A 19,806-nucleotide genomic window follows, 5' to 3' on the forward strand; every position below is an offset into this window, starting at 1 on the left:
GCTTACACGTTCACATCCTTCTTCGTAATCAATATTTTGTATTGACACTTTCGTTCTTTTTCTCATGATTTTCATTGTTTATATAACATCCCAAAGGAAATTAAATCCTAACACTATATACACGATACGAGTTGTTGAAACACCACTTTCTGATACTGAGTCAGACCCACATGTGCTAAAGAAGTGTTTGTTATCGCCTGCTTTTTTTACGGAAAAAAACCACAAAATGTAATGATCCCGACGTGATTCGAACACGCAACCTTCTGATCTGGACTCTGGAGTCAGACGCGCTATCATTGCGCCACGAGATCAATGAGTACGATAAACTTTTTCAAAATGAAATTCGGTTGGTCAGATTAACTTGTTTGTTTGTTGTTTGTTTTCATCTGCGTTACCTTGAGCAGCGCACCATATCGACATCTAACTCCATGGTATCGATCAGTAATCAATACCTCTCGTTGTTCCTCCTTCATTCTATTTCCACGTGGTCGCCACAGCAAAAACGAACACCAAAAGTTTATACTTATATGTCCAGCAAATTAAGTTGCCTTTTTTGGAGTTTTTGAGTTCGAGTATCATGTGAAGGTATCTCCGTACCAAAATAACTAGCTCTCATCGACGTGGTCTTTCGCAAACGGTCAAGGGGTGATGGTTTAGCAAGAGTCACTGTTGAAGAAGAAACACTGAAACTGTTGAGATCCCGGTAAAGAGGAGTGGCAATTCTACCCCCAGAGTTATAGATTCCAATGAGATTTTTGGATCCCCAACAAGTGCTAGAAAAGCCTTGACCCGGAAGAGCCTGACTTACTTAATTTGGAGGAAATTCAGCACTATCAGTCCCCTGCATGCAACATGGACTTTTGAGATTTGTATGGCCCATGTTTCGCTGCCATTATTCTCAGCAACTTTCAACAGCTGCAAGAAAAGGCTTCATTTTCAGCTCTCTTTTTACCTCGTGTCTTCCGATTTTGATAAATCAAGGTTGAGATGGAGAAGCTGTCTGCCTTTCTTCAGTAGATCACAAACTTATGCAGTCTTACTTTAACCCCCTGTGATGAATCTTGAACAACAAATTAATGCATAGTAACTTTCTGAGAAATCCTCAAGAACAATTTGTTCACCATGCTGCAACTCTGACTTCAGTGCCCATTTTAATAGAGCTGCTCAGCAGCAGATTTTGTGCTAACTGTGCGATTTCCATTTAACCGTATAGCACACGAAAAGGCATGCTAACCTTCCGATGAAGTCAGAGTTGCAGCATGGTGACATTTTTTGTTAACCATCTTGGAAAGAATTTTGTTTCGGAAAAATGCCCTCCCCCCCCCCCCACCCCTCCACCCCCTCCACCCCCTCCACCCACAACCCAAATTAAATCCTGGGTGCGTCACTGCTGGTATTTTAAAGTACGATTCTGGTTAGACCACATCAGCCCTCAACATGAAAAAATCCCAAACCAATAACATTTTTAATAACTTTGTAAAGTTTATTATTTTTATTTATTTATAAAGTAAAGTACATGTATAAATAATATTGACTAATTTGTAACCTATACCAACTGTACAAAAATAGTCTTAAAGTTGTAAATTTTGAAGAGCCCAGTTGTTTCTGAGTGGATTCTGATAGAGGATGACATGCTCTATCAAGTGATTTTCATTTCATTGACTTTTGGAATGATGCGTTATTTCAAAAATTGGGTCAAAGGTCACGATAACATATTAAAGATCATAGTGACTTGTACAAAAATAGTCATAAACTTGTAAATTTTGAAGAGCCCAACTGTTTCTTAGTGGATTCTGATAGAGAAAGACATGCTCTATCAAATGATTTTTATTTCGTTGATTTTTGGAATGATACATTATTTCAAAAACGGGGTCAAAGGTCACGATAACATATTAAAGATTACAGTGACCTACATTTCAGAAAATTTATTTTTGATGAAAGAATTGATTTGAGCATGCAATTCTCATCAATTTGATACCAAATTTGCATATATGTGATAAAAATTGACATGGTTATGACATATTTTTACCAAAAAGGGGGTATTTTACCCTAAAAATGTCAGATTTTAGTGGTTTCTGCCCTGACCACATGGAAAGTCCGATCGAGCTGAAAATTGGTGTGCATTCATTGCTCATTAGGACCTAAAAGCACAGCAATTTTTATCAAAATCGGAAGACATGAGGTAAAAAAGTGCGTTGGTCTGACATGGAATGACCCAAATACAAGATTTAATGTTTATAACTTGTACGTCAAAGCATGCCGCAATTTTATTGCTCCATGGTCAAAGCATGTGTCTGTGTGCAAATGCCCGCCTGATGGGCATAATGTCCTTGTAGTGCTGCTCTTTTATTTCAAATTATTTGCCCACATTATTTTATTTATTTGTTTGGAAGGTCGCTTTAAGCATCATTACTGGAAGCTCTATTGTTTCTGTTATTTATTTTATATCGTATAACTAAATTTATTACGCTCAAACTAAAGTTGGGTAGTCACACCACTGCTTCTCGGATACTTCAAAGTACTGAGCTGGCTCAGTGCTTGTTTTTTGTGAGCTGGATAAAATTGAACAGCGCCCTCTATCGGTACCCTCTGATCATCTGATGTGGGAGAGACGCCATCGTCGCGCGTAAGTTCGAATTGAAAGAAGTTCCGGAAGGAATCATTGGACACAATTGAAACCGTCTAAAATGGCATGAAATCTGCCCCTTTTTGAGAAAATAATATCTCATTTAGACTAAAATATATCATAGATCAGGCTAAGAGGTAAGAAGCGTTTCGCATATTGCCAGTTGTCTTTATTTTTGACCATTTTTGACATGGTTTTGACGACGTTCGAAATCAGAACGGAACATCTTTTCACTCGGTTTCAAAATTCAATTGCATTGTAAACAATGCATACTGAATGCAGTGAGAGGTAAAGACTGTGTGTGACTTTAAAGTTCAGAACGACTACGACGAGTACAATCGTCGAATACGATGGCATCGTGGACAAACAACAGTAATCATGGAGGAATGGGTGAAAGCATTGAGGTAAGCTCAACTTTGTTGTATGTAGGAATCTGACACTTCTGAATTTGAATATAAATTATAAAAGAAATATTAATTAAATTTAAATTAGGTCTACTTTAATGAAATAATTTTTGAAGTTTTCTGAACTCGGTCTCAGTTCAGAATCGAATTGTGTGTAGATGGTAGACTATATTTAATTCTGAAGGCAGTGGCCTAAATATGAATGATTGAACTTTTAAAGATGTCTTGCATTCCCATTGTTGATTTGAATGTTGGTACAAGAATGGGGTAACTTTCCGTATGGCGCCACCACTTTTTCACTCATTTTTACAAAAAGGGATATATCAATGAGGTAAATTAGATACTATATTATTTCATATCGAATGAAAAAGTGGTGGCGCCATGCGGAAACTTTTCCCAAGAATGGTAACATCTTTTGAAGCGCTGTTTTCCGGCCAATCATAGATAGAGTGCCCATACTAAGTTACTTTATTTTTTATGAGCTCATTATTTTATGATGAATGTAGTTGCGATAATCGTAACCCTCCATCCTCCCGACGGTCGGGAGGTCGGGAGGATGGAGGGTTACGATTATCGCAACTATGATGAATGATGATATGCTGTTGTACAACTAAGTCACTAGTCTATGTTAGTTGTTAATGAATTACGGTACCTAATTATTAATAATTGTCCTTCACTGTTCACTAATCACATCCTGGTGATAACATGTCACTGACATGAGTGACTGATGTTGTGTGGTGTTGCTTTTTTGTTCAGAAGTTCAGAACCCTGCCAAACTGTCTGTACGAAAGGCTAGTTGCGAACCCTCCTCCTCACGGCAGTCGGGAGGAGGGCAACTAACGAAAGGCATGTTAAACCTTCTGGTGCTTTAATAATAGTTGTATGAAAATGAATGGTGATGCAAATCCAATGGCAATATATGCAACGTAATTGCACAACAAGCTGTTTTTCTAATTGTCTTGCGCACTGTAAAGAAAACTTGCGTTTAAGTAATTATTTCAGCTACAGTTAATACTATGAAAATGTACTTCAAAACTGTTATTAATGCAGCGCAATGAAATTTGCTTCTGGCTTTGTCCAACCTACACTTTCTTAAGTAAGAATAGATTTTAGAGTTTGTTTTGTGTACTTCTCAGTTCTATAAAAAACACTAACACAACATTCTGTTTACAAGCACTCTTGAAACATTCTAAAATTTGTTTGAATTTGTTTTTATTTCACACAGGACTACCAGGTGTTGGACCTACTTGGCAAGGGCGGCTTTGCATGTGTCTACAGGGCTAGAGCAATCAACACTGGGCAAGAGGTTGCCATCAAAATGGTATGTTATAAAAGGTTTGAAAGTAAAATTCTCCCAGTTGTGGAATATTCACAGCACTGCATGCCAGGGTTTCTGCATGCGCTTGAAGCTACTGGCCAGTACGCGCGTCGCGTGAATTACAGGGTGGTATGCATGAATGCGCAAATTATACTCGCTTCCAACTCATGGCTCTTAACTGTAAGCAAAAAAAAAACGGGCTTACCGAAGCAGAAATGTTGCGCTTATTAGCGAAAGCGTTCTTCACAGATTAGATAGGACGTTTTGCTTGTGTGCAGACTTCACCAAACTTTTTTTTCTTACAGAGCTGGTGTGGAAATTTCGGACTTAATCTTGTGAGCCAAGAATGGTGACAGTAACTTTGCAAAAAAACGTGGTCAAGCAGAGCCCTAAAATTGGAAGCACAACAAAAGTGTGCTTACCAATAAAGTCACTAGCACAAATTTCTTGTCATGTGTACCATCTGTAACTGGTATCTTTTTGCTTAGGCTCAGCATTATACTAAGCAATATTTTTTGCTTAAGTAAAGCCAAAAGAAGCACCTTTAAAGACTTTGATTTAAGTTGTTAGTGTTTTGGTTCAAACACTTCACCTTTTTAAAACTTTTGACTCTGATTATTTTCTGGTTATAATTGAGTAGATCGATAAGAAGATGATGCAAGCAGCTGGGATGGTTGGTCGAGTCAGGAACGAGGTGGAGATACAATGTCAGCTCAAGCATCCATCTATCCTAGAGGTAAGAACAATCCCGGCATTGGCCTTGGAACAACAGTGTGTAGGATGTTTAGCTAAAAAGTGGTATTTTGAACTTGGTCACCAGTGACATTGAAAGGAACTTCCTCATCTATAAAACCCTTTTTTAAAACACGGCTTCTTGGGTTGAGGCTCGGTCAGTTAATTAGAAGATGTGCACTTTCCTTGCGTGGCTGCGCACAGCCACATGTATGAGTATACTTTTGGTTGCAAAGACACCAAATGAACATAATATCAAGTAACTCTTTTTATTTATCATTTATTTATACACAGAAATAACATTGAGATAACTTAATAAATGAATTTTCTATGAAACACAGCCAAATACTCAAGTAATTTCCATTTACGTTTCGACTAGTTTCACTCGTCATCCTCAGAACGAGGCACCACCAGTCGGTTGGTGGCGCTGTTGCCTGCTACGGCCACTAGATGGTGGTTTGGCCGATGGTGTCCTCCCCTGAGTGGAACTTGGGGCATGAGGGGGTGGTGGTGCCTCGTTCTGAGAATGACTAGTGAAACTAGTCGAAACGTAAACAGAAATTACGAGAGTGTTTTGCTGTGTTTCATAGAAAATTTGTTTGTTAATTTGTTTTTTACCAGCCTGATAAACTTCTTTGTGTTTCAAAAAGGCCTATAAATGTTACCTAATTTTAGTCTGGTTCTCTTCCCTCCCTGCATTAAATATGCATTAACTTTTTTGTGTCTGATCTCTTTTTGTATAGCTATACAGCTACTTTGAAGACAACAACTATGTGTATTTGGTGCTGGAGATGTGTCACAATGGAGAGATGTACAGATACCTCAAGAGCCACAATAAGGTCCTGACGGAAGAGGAAGGTAAGTCAAGGTTGATCCATCCCAGACCTGGGTTTGATTTCTCAAAGAGTTACTATTGTTCTTCAGTGCAAAATCTATCTTAATGGCTAAGCAAAGTGTAATGTCACAATACCAATCACTATGGTAATTCTGCCAACTCAACTAAAGATAAATCTTAGTGCTTTGTAAAATCGACCCCTGTGTTTGCCATCTAAGTATGTTTTTTTATGAACAAGTGTATCAATCATGGTTTTGTTTTTGTAAACACTACAGAAATGCAAACTAGAAAAGACAAAGGGTCAGAAAAAGTAGATAATGAATAATAATGAACACAAAAATTCTCTTGACACCTTTACGACATTTGCTTCAGGACTCCCTTTAAAGACACTGGACACTATTGGTAATTGTCAAAGACCAGTCTTCTCACTTGGTGTATCTCAACATGCACAAAATAACAAACCTGTGAAAATTTGTACTCAATTGGTTGTCAAAGTTGCGAGATAATAGTGGCCGAAAAAACACCCTTGTCACACGAAGTTGTGTAATTCTGAGGTTTCAAAATCAAATTTTTTTGTGGAAAATTAATTCGTTCTCGAAAACTACATTACTTCAGAGGGAGCCGTTTCCTCACAATGTATATATACTATCATAAGCTCTCCATTGCTTGTTACCAAGTACATGTAGGTTTTTATTTTGAGTAATTACTAATAGTGTCCAGTGCCTTTAATTAGGGAAGGCACTAAAAACTAACCTCTACAGCGGTTCGGAACTTTTCGTGTGCTCTCGGAACATTCCGGCACGGTTCGCGACGATCCCCCATGCAGCAGGTTTGGGGAGTTGTTACATAAGAGTTGACTAACCACTGGGACCTGGTTGTTTATATTTTCATGTTTAAAAGATGCAAGCACTGCTTTAGACCTCTTTATTCAAGTACATTTGTAGCAGCAGGTTTGGGGAGTTGGTACATAAGAGTGGACTAACCACTGGGACCTGGTTGTTACGCTCGGGTATTCTCCGATGGGTCGAACCGCTGTGGAGTTTAGTATTTAGTACCTTCCTTTAATTAATGTGTGTATTGTAAACTGGTTTGAGCTCCAAATTGTATATTTAACTTCAGTACACAGGGCCAAACGTCATAGCGCTGTTTAGCACAAAATACTGCTTATTCAATGTCTTTGTGGTTGCTAAGCAAACAGTTATTTGGGCACCAGTCGCAACAATGTAAACTTAACGGAATGTTGGCTGGTAACCTAATTTTGCTAAGCAAGATTTTCCTTGGCTTAGCAATTTTTTGTGCTTACAGGCTTTTTGAAATTGAGCCCTGTACAGAATCCAAAGTACAATCATTTTGAAAGAGCAGTATTTCAGGATGAGCGTTTGGAACCTGAGTAAAACATCATTTTGTTTCTTCACCAGCTCGTCACTGTCTGAAGGAGATTGTAACAGGAATGCTTTATCTTCACTCTCATGGGATTCTCCACAGAGACCTGACGCTGGGCAATATACTCCTCACCAAAGACATGCACTGTGTGAGTATTCTCTGTAAATCTCTCTTTATTTACTCAAGTTTCACCTCTGTGGGTCGTCGTCTTTATCGGTCGGCAATCAGAGAGTCATCCCCAACTCCTGTTTCCGTCTTTAAAAGGGATCTTTACAAGTGTACTTTGTGCTGAGATAGTTGTATGTAGTGCACTTTCAACAAAAAAATAATAAAATTTGCGATGACACATGCGTCACACATGTGTCATCGCAAATCTCACCTGATTGTACTCCCACCATGCAAAGTTTCAAATCCTACTTAAACAATCTTTTATTCCACTGATGCAATTCACAATTTGGGGGCACAGTATGTGTTTTTTCCAAAATGGAAAACCTAGGGTCCTTAACTATTTTAGAATTTGTTTCATTATGAAATGTACTTGATGTGTTTTTCTTTCTTATGCAGAAAATTGCTGATTTCGGTCTTGCTGCTAAGCTCAACATGCCCAATGAGAAACACTACACCATGTGTGGCACGCCTAACTACATTTCACCGTAAGCATTCCTTATTTTCTCCTGCTCGACAAACTTCTCTACCGGTAATGCAAGGCAAAAATTTAAGTCCAACTGAGTGTTTTAACGCTTCCAAGCAGTATAATTGCTTTTGGAAGAGTATCTGTATTCAGTTTTCTTAATTTGAAGGGTTTTGATCGATTGATTGAATTGGTTTATTTAGAAACAAATTCGATGAAAACAGCTTGAAGGTTGACACATCCTAAATAAACATGCGATAACAATTTGGTAAGACTGAAAATGTAAGTGAGCTCACACATTTGCACTTACAGCTTACAAAGTATACAGATGGGCATGGTGTGAAACTTCCTCTGAAATATTTTTGCTTGAAATGCAATAATTTTGGAGATATGAGTACAACAATTTTTTTGGATACTGCAAGTCCCAAACTCAGTTGAGGTTATTTATTTGATATTAAGGTTCATTATGGCATTGATGTTGGTGATGAGTTTGAACCAACCTCTACACTTTGCAGAAAGAGCACAAGATTTCTTAAGATGTTAAAGATTGGTTGAGAGAATACATATCTTTTGAAATATAATTTCAGTGAAAAAATAATGTGAATATTAAATGTAGTCTATATGTGATACCAGTTTGTAATTTTTTTTTTTTTCCTGCAGTGAGATAGCGACTCGAAGCGCTCATGGCCTCAAGTCTGACGTCTGGTCGCTCGGATGTATGCTCTTTACGTTTTTGACTGGTCGTCCGCCCTTTGATGTAAGTTTGAGTCAAGGTCTGGACACTTGTGTTCTTAAAGAAGATACTGAACTATAATCGCTTTGTCATTTGGATGTGATAAAAAGCAGTAGGTCCCTTGTGTTAGGTTATGCACGCAAAAGAACCCAGTTACACTTATTGCTAAGAGAAGAGTTGTTTGCCGTGGAGCCCACACCACCTTGTAAACCCCTTATAAGGTGACACATAAGTCAGTGTCATAGTTCAAAAAAAAATCAAAACCAGTCAAAAAAATTAATGCCTTAAAGCCATTGGACCCTTTCGGTAAGCAGTATTGTCTAAGGCCCACACTTCGTGTATCACAACTTATATATAAAATAACAAACCTGTGAAAATTTTGGCTCAATTGGACGTCGGAGTCGGGAGAAAATAACGGGAAAACCCACCCTTGTATCCGCACATTCGCCGTGTCATGACATGTGTTCAAAATAAATCCGTAATTCTCGATATCGAGAATTGATATTGTTTTACTGTTTTCTCAAAAAGTAAAGCATTTCATGGAATAATATTTCAAGAGAAGTCTTTCACCACTACCTTCTGTAAACCCTGTAAGTTATTTGTAAATCTGTGATTTTTTTTTTCTGTACCGAAAGGGTCCAATGGCTTTAAGCACCTTATTGGGAGACTTTTGCGACATGACATTTTACATCAATGAATTAATAATAATTTTCCATTCTTTGAAACCTGTTTTGACATTGTGATTTTTCTGTGCTAGACGGAGGCCGTGAAGAGCACACTCAACAAGGTTGTCCTGGCAGACTACACCATGCCAGAGTAAGTCAACAGTTTTATCTATCTGTAATCACACAAAAAATTGGCACGTACAACCACAGGGTACTTCTTGATTTGAAATTTTTGTAATCAGGTTTAAACTTCCCTTTGTCTTCATTTAAAGAAACGGAAGAAAGTAATCCTGGTTGGGCGTGGTTGATACATCACAGTGGCAATTGCTTTCATGCTCCTGGTCATTGCCTTGGTGCCTTTGGAAATGCTTCAGTGCAAACTTAAATTTTCCTCATTGAACTGCCCTTTCCAAGAAAAAAAATTCCTTAACCTAACAAGAGCCAAGCATTAGGCCCGAAGCTGTGGCAATTTTATTTTTTACTGTTGCAAAATAATCTACTTTTAAAAGATTATTTGGTGGCAAAAACTTTTCTTTTTTTAAACTTTTGTGGTTAAATCTTTTTTTAATTTTTATTACTACAAACTGAAGCAAAACGTATAATTGTTTGCATTTTGCAACCATGTTGTACACACGTTTTGTAATATATTTGTGTTTAATTTGTTTATTTATTTTGCAGGCACATATGCGCAGAAGCCAAAGACCTGATCAACAACCTGCTAAGGAAGAACCCAGACGACAGGCTGAGTCTTTCAGGTCAGTACATCAACGAGTATCGTGGTCTAGTAGTCTTAAGGCAGGTTTATAGTCGGTCGCGCGATGGTCGCGCGACGGAAATCTTGCGCGCAATCCTAAGACTGAGGCCTAAAAACCGTGTCTTTTTATGATCGCGCGTCAATATTTCCGACGCCCGACCATCGCGCGACCGACTATAACTCGGCCTTTATGCACAAGACTCAGTCGTTAGTCCCAGTCATGGCACTTGTGTTCTTGCATGAAACGCTAATGCTATGGCCAAGTTGTCAGCTGTGGCTACGGCTGTGGCGGATGCTATGGGTGTGCTATACTTCAATGCATGCTGGCCCGACAGACAAACCACAGCGGTTAACGCAGACACAACCCTACTCGTACCTAGGTCTCTGCAGTTTTCCCTATTTCTTGGTAACACTTTTGGATATATTTTTTTTCTTTTCTTCTTCGCAGGTGTGCTGGACCATTCGTTTATGTTGATGAGTCCATTGTCAAATAACCAGCTAAAATATCGGGATCAACAGAACTCAAAACAGGTGGGTGACTATTCTCATTGCAACATACTGCCTAAATCTGATTTTTTTAATCCACATCTATGGATAAAATGTTGACTGTTTAGCCAGCATTCTGTTACTCCGGAAGTACTTTTTGTTTTCAATTTTTTGGGTGAACAAAGAAAACTTTACTAGCTTCGGCAACTGAGCTTTCAAGCCCTGATGTTTGTGATCGTCCTATGTTGTAAATTTTCTTGTTTGGGTTCCAGTTTGAACCTCAAACTGCCAGTGATTGCATCCAAGTTTAGGATACAATCTGTGAAGTAAAAGGCAGTAGAGAGGAATTTTCTTGATGCTTCTTTTTGTTTCAAATATCTGTTAAAAAAAGAAACGTTTATAAGGGAATCTAACTGGGCAAAGTTTAATTCAGTTTTGGGGTGAACAAAGGCAAAAATTATCTAGGCCTAATCTGGTCACCCTATTTTATCAATATATTTGGTTAGGAGGCAAGTCAGAAGCCATTTTACTTAAAGTCTATTTGTGTTCACAACGTTTGCTATTCATGCACTTCATTATTTCTCTTATTTTGGTTGTTCTTTAGAGGCGTGTTGAATCATCGATTGACAGTGGTCATGCAACCATGGCAACCCTCTCCACAGCAACGAACTTCCCAAGCCGTGTGTCGTCCCGCAGTCGACCAATCAAAGCGCTTCCTCTCACCAATCTCACCCCGCTGGTTTCTCAAGAAGAGAAGGTGGGCGGAGCTAAGAGCCACTCGTACGGCTTTGTTGGGAGGGGGCAAGAACGAGACGTTGAAGCACGGTGGACGGGGAACCAGTATGACCGGCACCCACCATCACCTCCGGTCAAACAGAAAGCAAGGTAAAATATTTTGAAATTTGTGTCGCTTGACAACCCCTGCTCCGGAGTAGGGGTAAGTGGTAAAAACATGTGGTATTCATGAGACTTGCAACCTGAACCGTGTGGAATATGGACACAGTATGGACACAGTGTGAAAGTGTGCCCCGGTAACATAGTGTAAACAAGTCCCTTGTTTATATAACATATTTTTAGACACGCAAAACCAAAATGCATTTCACTGTACAAATATTTGTTTTTTGCCTGTGACAATAAAACACTATTCTATTCTATTATCAGAAGCTCCAAAATTCGCATAAGCAATTTTTTTGAGACCCAAACAAATTGCACTAGTGACCCTTACAGTCCTCAGAAGACAAAGTGTACTTTATCAGCACCTTGTGAATTATTATTATTGTTATTAATACTGATGATTGATTCTCTCCTCAATCCAGTCCCAGGAAAGATTTGCTGAATGATAAGCGGAGTGGGTCGTTGGTCTCTTCAACATCCTCGGGGCAAGGCTCATGGCTTGACAACATTGGTAAGAAATGTAGCTTCTAACATCTCAGGAACCATGCTTTAATAACCCTTAGTCCGGCTTGGGCCTTTTCTCACCTTTTCTTACCTGGCCTAGTGATAAGCAATTGTTAATTGGGCCTATGCCCTCAGTCATTCATTTCGGCAAAGAGGATATAGAAGGATTTTGGAGGGTTTAGGTCGAATAAAACTGTACTTAGAGAAAAAATAAACCAATGTATTTAAATTTACTACAGTTAACAACTAGTTAAGATTAGAAGAAAAAAATGCATTTGTTTGCAATTGGTTTGACAGAAACTTAGCAGCAGAGTTTTAGCTGATGTTTCACCCATTAGGTGTGAGTGGGAGTTTACTTTTGGTACCAATGTGGTAGAGTCGTTTAGTTTTTCAGTCGACATTTTAAGTCTCGGTTTCCTTCATCATCCTGGAGGAACTGAAAATCCTCTTTTCTAAACAAAATTTAACACAACTGTTCTCAAAATTGTATTGCAAAACTAGGGAATTGAAAAGGAGAATCGGTTATACCTGACTTTATTGTTTTGTATTATGCAGGTTCCAGTGGCAAAGACGTAGTGACAGACCAGCCAGACAATTGCAGGTCCCTGCGTGATAGCAGCTCAAACCACTACCACAATCGTCCTGTCCATCGCTCCACGACAGATAGCGACAAATCCAACAGTTTCTTAGCCGGCCTGCATCCTTCAAGACACAACAACAGAAACAGACCCTATGAACCCACGGACAGGAGGCATCATCAGTCTAATGAGGCCTTGAACTCGGATGGTTTCAGTCGGGGATACCGAGAACACAATGTGAATGACAACCACCGGCGGTTGGAATCAGACTCACAGGGGGACGGCTGGAAGAGTACAACCAGCAATCAGTCGGACAGGGTGCCTGAAAGGAGGAGTGATTTCCCCCTCGGTGGCCTGACCCAGAGCGGTATGCGATCTAAAGAACACTCCGCCTCGCAAGAGCAGCTGTTTATGAAGACCATGGCGGATTCAAAGCGTCTTGAAGACAGGTACGAAGGTAATCACTACTCTAAAAGGCCGACGGGGAGCGAATTGCAAGAAGTGACAAACTCAAGGGATTGGAGGATAGGGAATGGGACCTATCAACAACAGGAACTCGATCAGAGTAACACTGATCAGAGCATTAATGATAGAAGGGCGGCGGTAGAAGCACATCACGATTCAACCGCCCCTGGAAAGAGTCATCAAACAAACAGGTCGGTCACCGACACATCAGGCCGGTTGTTACGTGACAGTGGCACAGCCCTGCCGCACCGTCACACAAAACACAGAAGGAAAGATGATGTTGAAAACACCAACTTACAAAAGAGCAGACCATTGGATGAAAGGCTGGGGCCAGGTAGGAGGGACAGGAGTTACGTAGATGAGAAAGAGAGGCACACCCAGAAGCATGAGAGCAGGGGGAGTGCTGACAACAGAGGAAAGAGCCTGGTAGAGCTGACTGCACCGCTGAATGCCAGCAGGCTGAGGCCGATCAGGCAAAAAACTAGGAATGCGATGGTAAGTTGGTCAAATCAAATCAGGAATCACTTCTTGAACTTGTGAAGAATTGCTTCAAACGTTTCAATACTAGAGAATCTGGAAATTGTTCTTTTCATTGACTCACGTACAGCAGGTAGGTGATAGGATTGTGCTTTTGATGATCAAGCATTGAGTTTGGCACACAGTCAGAGTATGTCATGTGAAAGACATTGGCTGTAGGTCTATAGACCGATCCATTAGGCCTTGCCCACGGCACACGTAGGAGCAAGAACACGTGGGCCTCTCCAATGCCATTCTGCACAACTCTACCGAGCGCGCCAAGCATACGCACACGCATGTCGGACCTTAATTTGTCAGACTTTTTGTTGCGCAATGGGTTGTGATTGGTCAATATGTAATGGGGCGGGGCTTAATGGATCGGTCTATTGAAAAACTTTGTTTTCCAAATTTGAAATACTAGGTGGCAGGGGTCGATTTCACAAAACTCTTCCTAAGTTAGGATTAGTCTTAGGACTTAGGACGAGTTAAGTTCCGTATCCAAAGACGTATGACGCATTGAACCCATCCTAAGTTAGGACGAGTTACTCATCTTAACTTGAGATAGGATTGATCCTAGCGTTTCGTGAAATTGGCTGTGGAAGACTTATCAGCTAAATTTTCATTGATTACGTGGTTCTGGGCATGCACACATTACGACCTAAAACAATGGATTGACCTAGTGAGTCTACTGTCTCGAGGTCATACCAGAGCTGTCACCTGGCATCCCAAAAGTCCTTCATTCATTTTTGTAAACAACGATTAATTAATTACATTTTTACTGTTGGCAGGGGGTTTAGCTGGTTGAAAACATTTTGATGACAGTTTTTAATTCTGTACACATTCTTTTACAGTCGCTGTTGAACTTTAATTTATTGTACGCCCACAGATTAAAAATCAGTAAACATATTGGATGATCATGTCGCAAGAAATTTATTAACTAGAAAATGTTTGGGCTGTGATATCTTTTACACTATTGTTTCCCTGTTGTATCTTTCCTTCAGGTGAGCATCCTTGAGAATGGCGAGGTATGTTTGGAGTTTCTGAAGATCAAAGACGGCAGCGATAGAGTGGTTGAAGTTTTCAGGATCTCAGAGGATGGAATGCAGGTAAGGATGATTATTGCAATTCTTGCACAAACTCAAAGTTGTAGAACCAATTATTTATTTTGCAAAGGTAACAATTCATGTAATGCTTAATTGATATGAAACTTTAACTTGTAAATTTAATGTTTGTTCCCAAAAAATTAAATTGCAGAGAATTCCTATTTACAGGTGTCAGACTGTTCTTTGGATAATAACAGAGTAAGTTGACTAAATTCTGGTTTTCCTATTACCAATCATCAGGTCACGACCTATCACCCCAACAAAGGTAAAGGTTTCCCGGTCATGGACACTCCTCCGTCCCCTCCCCAGGGTCGCATCACCGTCTACACCTACCACAACCTCCCCGGCAAGTACTGGAAGAAGTACCAGTATGCCGCTAAGTTTGTGCAGCTGGTTCGCTCCAAGACGCCAAAGGTGACTCTCTACACCAAACAGGCAAAGTGCATGTTGATGGAGAACTTCCCCGAGGCAGACTTTGAGGCGTGTTTCTATGAAGGTAGGTCTTAAGTTGTCATGCCAGTAGAGAAGTCTTGCGAGTTCCAAAAAATCTACTCCGTGGCAGTAGAATGTAAAGCACCTCAAGTTCTTAAAGGAACATACCGAGCAAGTAAATACACACATGTTGTTACCGCAGACCAAATATACCAAATAAAAAATTTTACAATTTAAACCTAGAGTAGTAATGTAATTGCTGTTGTAGGAGATGAAACACTTTTGCAGTTGATTTTCAGAGTTAACGAGACTGCTTAGTTCTGAAATGAAATGTCCTGCATTTATAACTACTACCTGGGCGTAAGGTAGGAATTCAGCTGGGACTATAGCCTTTTGCTTAGTGGATTGAGCCTGGGACTTCTCGTTATTAACTTCACTACCACGGAGTGAGTTCTTAATTGGTCGCAACATTTTGACAAGCTTGCTCTAGAGCCTCTAGTCATCATCGGGAGACATGGTGTTACTGCAAACCAATTATACATTGATACGTCGTCACCATGCAATGCCTCAAATCCCATTTACATCCTATTCTGCTTAAAATATTCTGGATGTACACCACACAAAATAAGTACAAGCCAAGATGCAACTTTTTAGCACAGAGAATTTGTATGTGCGATATAGCTTTTTGCAAAATAGATTGCTTAGGTTTCTAGATTTGCGCACAGTTAGTAATTCAATGATGGAATTATAATCACCACTCACAGGTACCATGCTCCGCCTCTCCGGTCCAACCCTCCAAGTGACTGAGACCAATGGGAAAAGCTCCTCCTATGATGTATCCAGTGGTTGCCAGGCTATCCCCGCTGACCTCCAAGCTATGGTAGCACAGACGCAGGATGTACATAAACAGTGTATGGAGCTGGAGTCAGCCATAGCTGGTATGGAATCGCTCAAGGGTCATGGGCCGTATTTCCCCATCATCATATGCAGGTCAGTCAACTTTGAAACACCAAGAGTATTATTTGAAACTTTGTTGCTTTGTTGCTTTGTTGCTTTCAGGCCTGAAGTTTCAACTTTCAGAGCGCAAGGCAGTTCTCATTCAAAATCTATGGGAAAGTTTATGGGAAACTTTCGAAGGGGCACAAAGACAATGGCATTAGATGTCATGACCTTGTCTGTGTAATTCCGTGCCTGGATTTCAGAAATTTTATTGAGAACATGACTTTTTGTTTTCAATAAGATTAAGATAATTTGTTTAACATTCAAAAATATTTGTTTGTCAGTGACACCACAAACCTTTTTGTACAAGTCCGCCTTTTTTTTGTCAGGTTTAAAAAAAAACATATTTAAACAAAATTTATCAAGGCCTACAATGTCATGAACGTTTAAAGCTTAAAGAAATGTTTACTTTTTGCTTTATGATATTTATGCATTGCACTTGTACAAGATGGTAATACTGCATACCAAATCACTTTTGTTTCGCCACCTCATTATACAATGCCTTTAGATCAATTTCATTGATGTTAGCCTTCCGTTCAAGCTTTAAAACATCTATGCTTTTGTATCCACAGAAAACCAACCTCTGCAGATACAACACTAACCTCACCCAATAAGACTGTCCAGAGCTCCAAAACCCCCACCCCTCTGGCCACCGTACCGTCACCCAGTGCCGCACCCCGTGTGTCTGCATCAGTGTGCTCATACGATGGGACGGTGTACAGCATGAAGAGCGAGACACTAATAGAGTCTACAATTGAAGCAAAGAATCACGGTGAGTGAAAACAAAGCTGTGGATTTGGGAATTTGAAGTTTGCTTTCATAGTTGCAACCAGTATTTCCACACGCTAAGGACAAGAGTGATGTGATTCATCTTGAGGATTGAGGCAAAATTTGCACAGCCTGCAAACTGACAAGAATGAAACGCTTACACAAAAGCGCAGTTATTCTACTTTCTCATTTAAGTTGTAGGTTCCTTATACAAAGCATGATATTCCTCCTTTTTAATTGCCTTCAAATCTCAAAAAAAATTGCTGTTTGGAATCGTTCCATGAGTGTTGAATTGCTCCACTACAGTGTTTTGTTATTAGTGAGTAGTAATTAAACAAACAAATAATTTGCCTCTTAAAATACAACCAGGTCATACAGTCTGCCATTTTGTGGCATCAACATTTTTTTTTCTTGTTTTCAAAATAGCAAACCGTGTTCTTTCATGAAATTACACTAAAACCAAACAAGTTCAAGGGATATTTGTGAATCATTATATTCTGCTTCATATCTTTCAACGGTACTTGTTTTAAATCTGGCTTGAAGTTTTTTTGTGAAACCTTTTCCTCCATGTTGTAAGTTCCTTCTGTAATCCTTTTTTTTTTCAGTGTCCACCCAACGCGAACGACACAGCAGTCATCCAAGCAAAGATGGAATCCTAAAGAGCACCTTCGTCCCCAACGTAGGCTGGGCCTCGCAGATGGTCTCCGGTGAGGTGTGGGTCCAGTACAATGACGGCACGCAGATCGTGGTCAAAGCATCCGTCACAGCGGTCAAGTTCATCGACGCCTCTGGCGGAGTCAGACGGTTCGGTCCAAAAGACAAACTCCCAGAGGATGTCAAGTCAAAACTTTCGCAGTTGTCGATGATCGTTGAGATGTTCGTTAACAGGTGATCTTCTTGGTCGACTTTGGGTACATGAAGCAATAGATGGTGATGTCAGCAGCTGAATTATATTTGCTTAGCACAGTGATGGACATGAATTGGACCCAGCTTTGACATGGATTTAGGTCGAAAATATTGCAAGGGAGCCTTGAAGGAAAAAGTGGAGCCTTGCAGTGAAAGTTTACATTTTGGGTGAACAAAGATTTTGCAGAGTGGGATTGGAACCTTGGACTTCCGGGTTTACACGCAATGTACTACCAACTGAGCTAAACCAAGACCTATTTTGACAATTTTCCAATTTTGTCAAAATATTTGTTGGGTGGGGGGGGGGGGGGGGGAAGGTGCAACCAGAAATCTATTAAACTATGTACTGCCATAATTATATAGCCAGGGTTGTGATACAACCTGGGACATTGTAAGGGGACCATGGATGCAACTTTGTCTTTAAATGTCTTTCCTGCAAATTTGTCTGCAAATTTATTTGATTTCAGCTTTTGGTTACTAAATAAACTACTAGAACAAAAAAAAACCCAAGAAGAACAGAGAGAGTGCCTTAAAAAATGAATCCCTTAAAACGCACAAAACTACAAAATGAAAATAGTCCTAAAAGGAGGAATATATAAAAAGGAGAGTTCACCAAACAGCAAAGCATTTCATACCTGTTTGATCTTACTGTCTTCAAATTGGCCAGGGCCCAATTTCATGGCTCTGCTTACCGTCGAATTCTGCGCTTATGATCACGATTCCCCGCTTACGTGCAAGCGCCGAATTTCTGTGCTAGCCTTCTAAGCGTAGAATGCCTAGTGACGCGGAGTACGCACGCGCAGAAGCCAAAATTCGCCGCTAACCCGTGAAATACGCTTTCCGTAAGCACAGAATTCCCTGCTTCCATAAGCGCCGATTCTGTGCTCACGGTAAGCAGAGCCATGAAATTGGGACCTGTTGTCTTGGCCTGGTGATCTAGTTGGGTTATTTGCTCTTGAATACAAGGGTTTGGGGTTGGAATCCAACTTGAGCAGTCGGTAGTATTTCTTGTATGGAAGATTCCAAAAATATTGAGTTACATAAGAAAGTGTGGAAAACAATTCTTTGTCCTCATTGCAATTATGTCATTAATTAAATGCTATTCAAACCTTGCTATGAATCAAATTGGTGTTTAAAATCTCAATTGCAGTCCTTCGCAAATATTTCAAAGTTTATAAGCAACAGTTCTCCTATATTTAAATTTGTCTTGGAAAGACAAAAGCAGCGATAAAATAAAGACAATGATAAATAAAGACAAGTTATTTCAAAAGTCAGTCAAGATTTATCTTTTTCATGTAGCTAAAAACAAGTAAAGATTTCTTCAGAAAAATATATAAATATGTACTGGTATGTAGTTTGTTGTTTTTAACTATGAAATATTTTATTTGTAAATAAAACAATACCAAGGTTTCAATATTATGTGTACAGTGTAATACTATGTATAAATTGTATTAAACAAACATATACATAAGACTTTTCAAAATCATTGTACAAATCAATTTTTTGAATAAATAAAATTACAATTCATGTTAATGTGACCTTAGTATTGTATTAAAATGAAAGAGAATAACATAATTTCTGAAATTGATTACTCTTACTTTATTTTTTGTCATTCTTAAACTAATTTATAATGGCAAGGGTATTTTCTTCCTGTTTTTATTTGAGTTCCCCAAAGCCAATATACATTCAACCTTTTATTACAAACCTAGTTTCCTTGTTTGTACATTCCAGGGCATTTCCTGGCAGGCAAGATATTTGTTCAAGACAGAAAAAAACGAACCAAATAAGTTAAACTTTTTCCTATGTGCTTGTCCACTCACAATGTTAGAGAAATTAATGATTTATTTTCTTTTTCTTATTAACTTTGGGAGACATCTCAGTAAAAACACTGATTTTCAGAAGTGCTCAGCTAGCAGCTGCAAACTAACATTAGTTTTTTTTTAATGATAATCACTTCGAGTTTTTCTTTGGTCTTATTTGTTTGAAATTTCAGAAGTTTTGAAAACCAATTGTAATCGGTATCAACCTTAATCGAAAATGTTAAGAAATTTTCCAAAACGGTCAAAGATCGGCT

At 39.3% G+C, this 19,806-nt stretch overlaps 1 protein-coding gene and 1 non-coding gene across 2 annotated transcripts; one reads left to right on the forward strand and one right to left on the reverse strand.

Annotated features, from left to right (window-relative positions):
* Window positions 1-232: 232 nt before the first annotated feature.
* On the reverse strand, window positions 233-311 carry Trnaw-cca. The gene is given in 2 exon segments: window positions 233-268; window positions 276-311. It is a non-coding gene; the product is annotated as a tRNA-Trp (tRNA).
* A 2,399-nt stretch (window positions 312-2,710) lies between these two features.
* LOC117293703 (serine/threonine-protein kinase PLK4-like) lies at window positions 2,711-17,978 on the forward strand. Its single transcript, XM_033776116.1, has 18 exons — window positions 2,711-3,030; window positions 4,256-4,351; window positions 4,989-5,084; window positions 5,824-5,938; window positions 7,334-7,446; window positions 7,863-7,951; window positions 8,590-8,686; window positions 9,420-9,478; window positions 10,006-10,082; window positions 10,530-10,612; window positions 11,172-11,452; window positions 11,884-11,972; window positions 12,521-13,503; window positions 14,526-14,630; window positions 14,868-15,123; window positions 15,824-16,049; window positions 16,631-16,830; window positions 17,432-17,978. Exons 1-18 carry the CDS (start codon window positions 2,977-2,979, stop codon window positions 17,716-17,718), a joined length of 3,306 nt encoding a protein of 1,101 aa, XP_033632007.1. The 5' UTR covers window positions 2,711-2,976; the 3' UTR covers window positions 17,719-17,978.
* Window positions 17,979-19,806: the final 1,828 nt, after the last annotated feature.

Source organism: Asterias rubens, chromosome 8 (genome assembly GCF_902459465.1).
Source record: "Asterias rubens chromosome 8, eAstRub1.3, whole genome shotgun sequence".
NCBI classification, from domain to species: Eukaryota; Metazoa; Echinodermata; class Asteroidea; order Forcipulatida; family Asteriidae; genus Asterias; species Asterias rubens.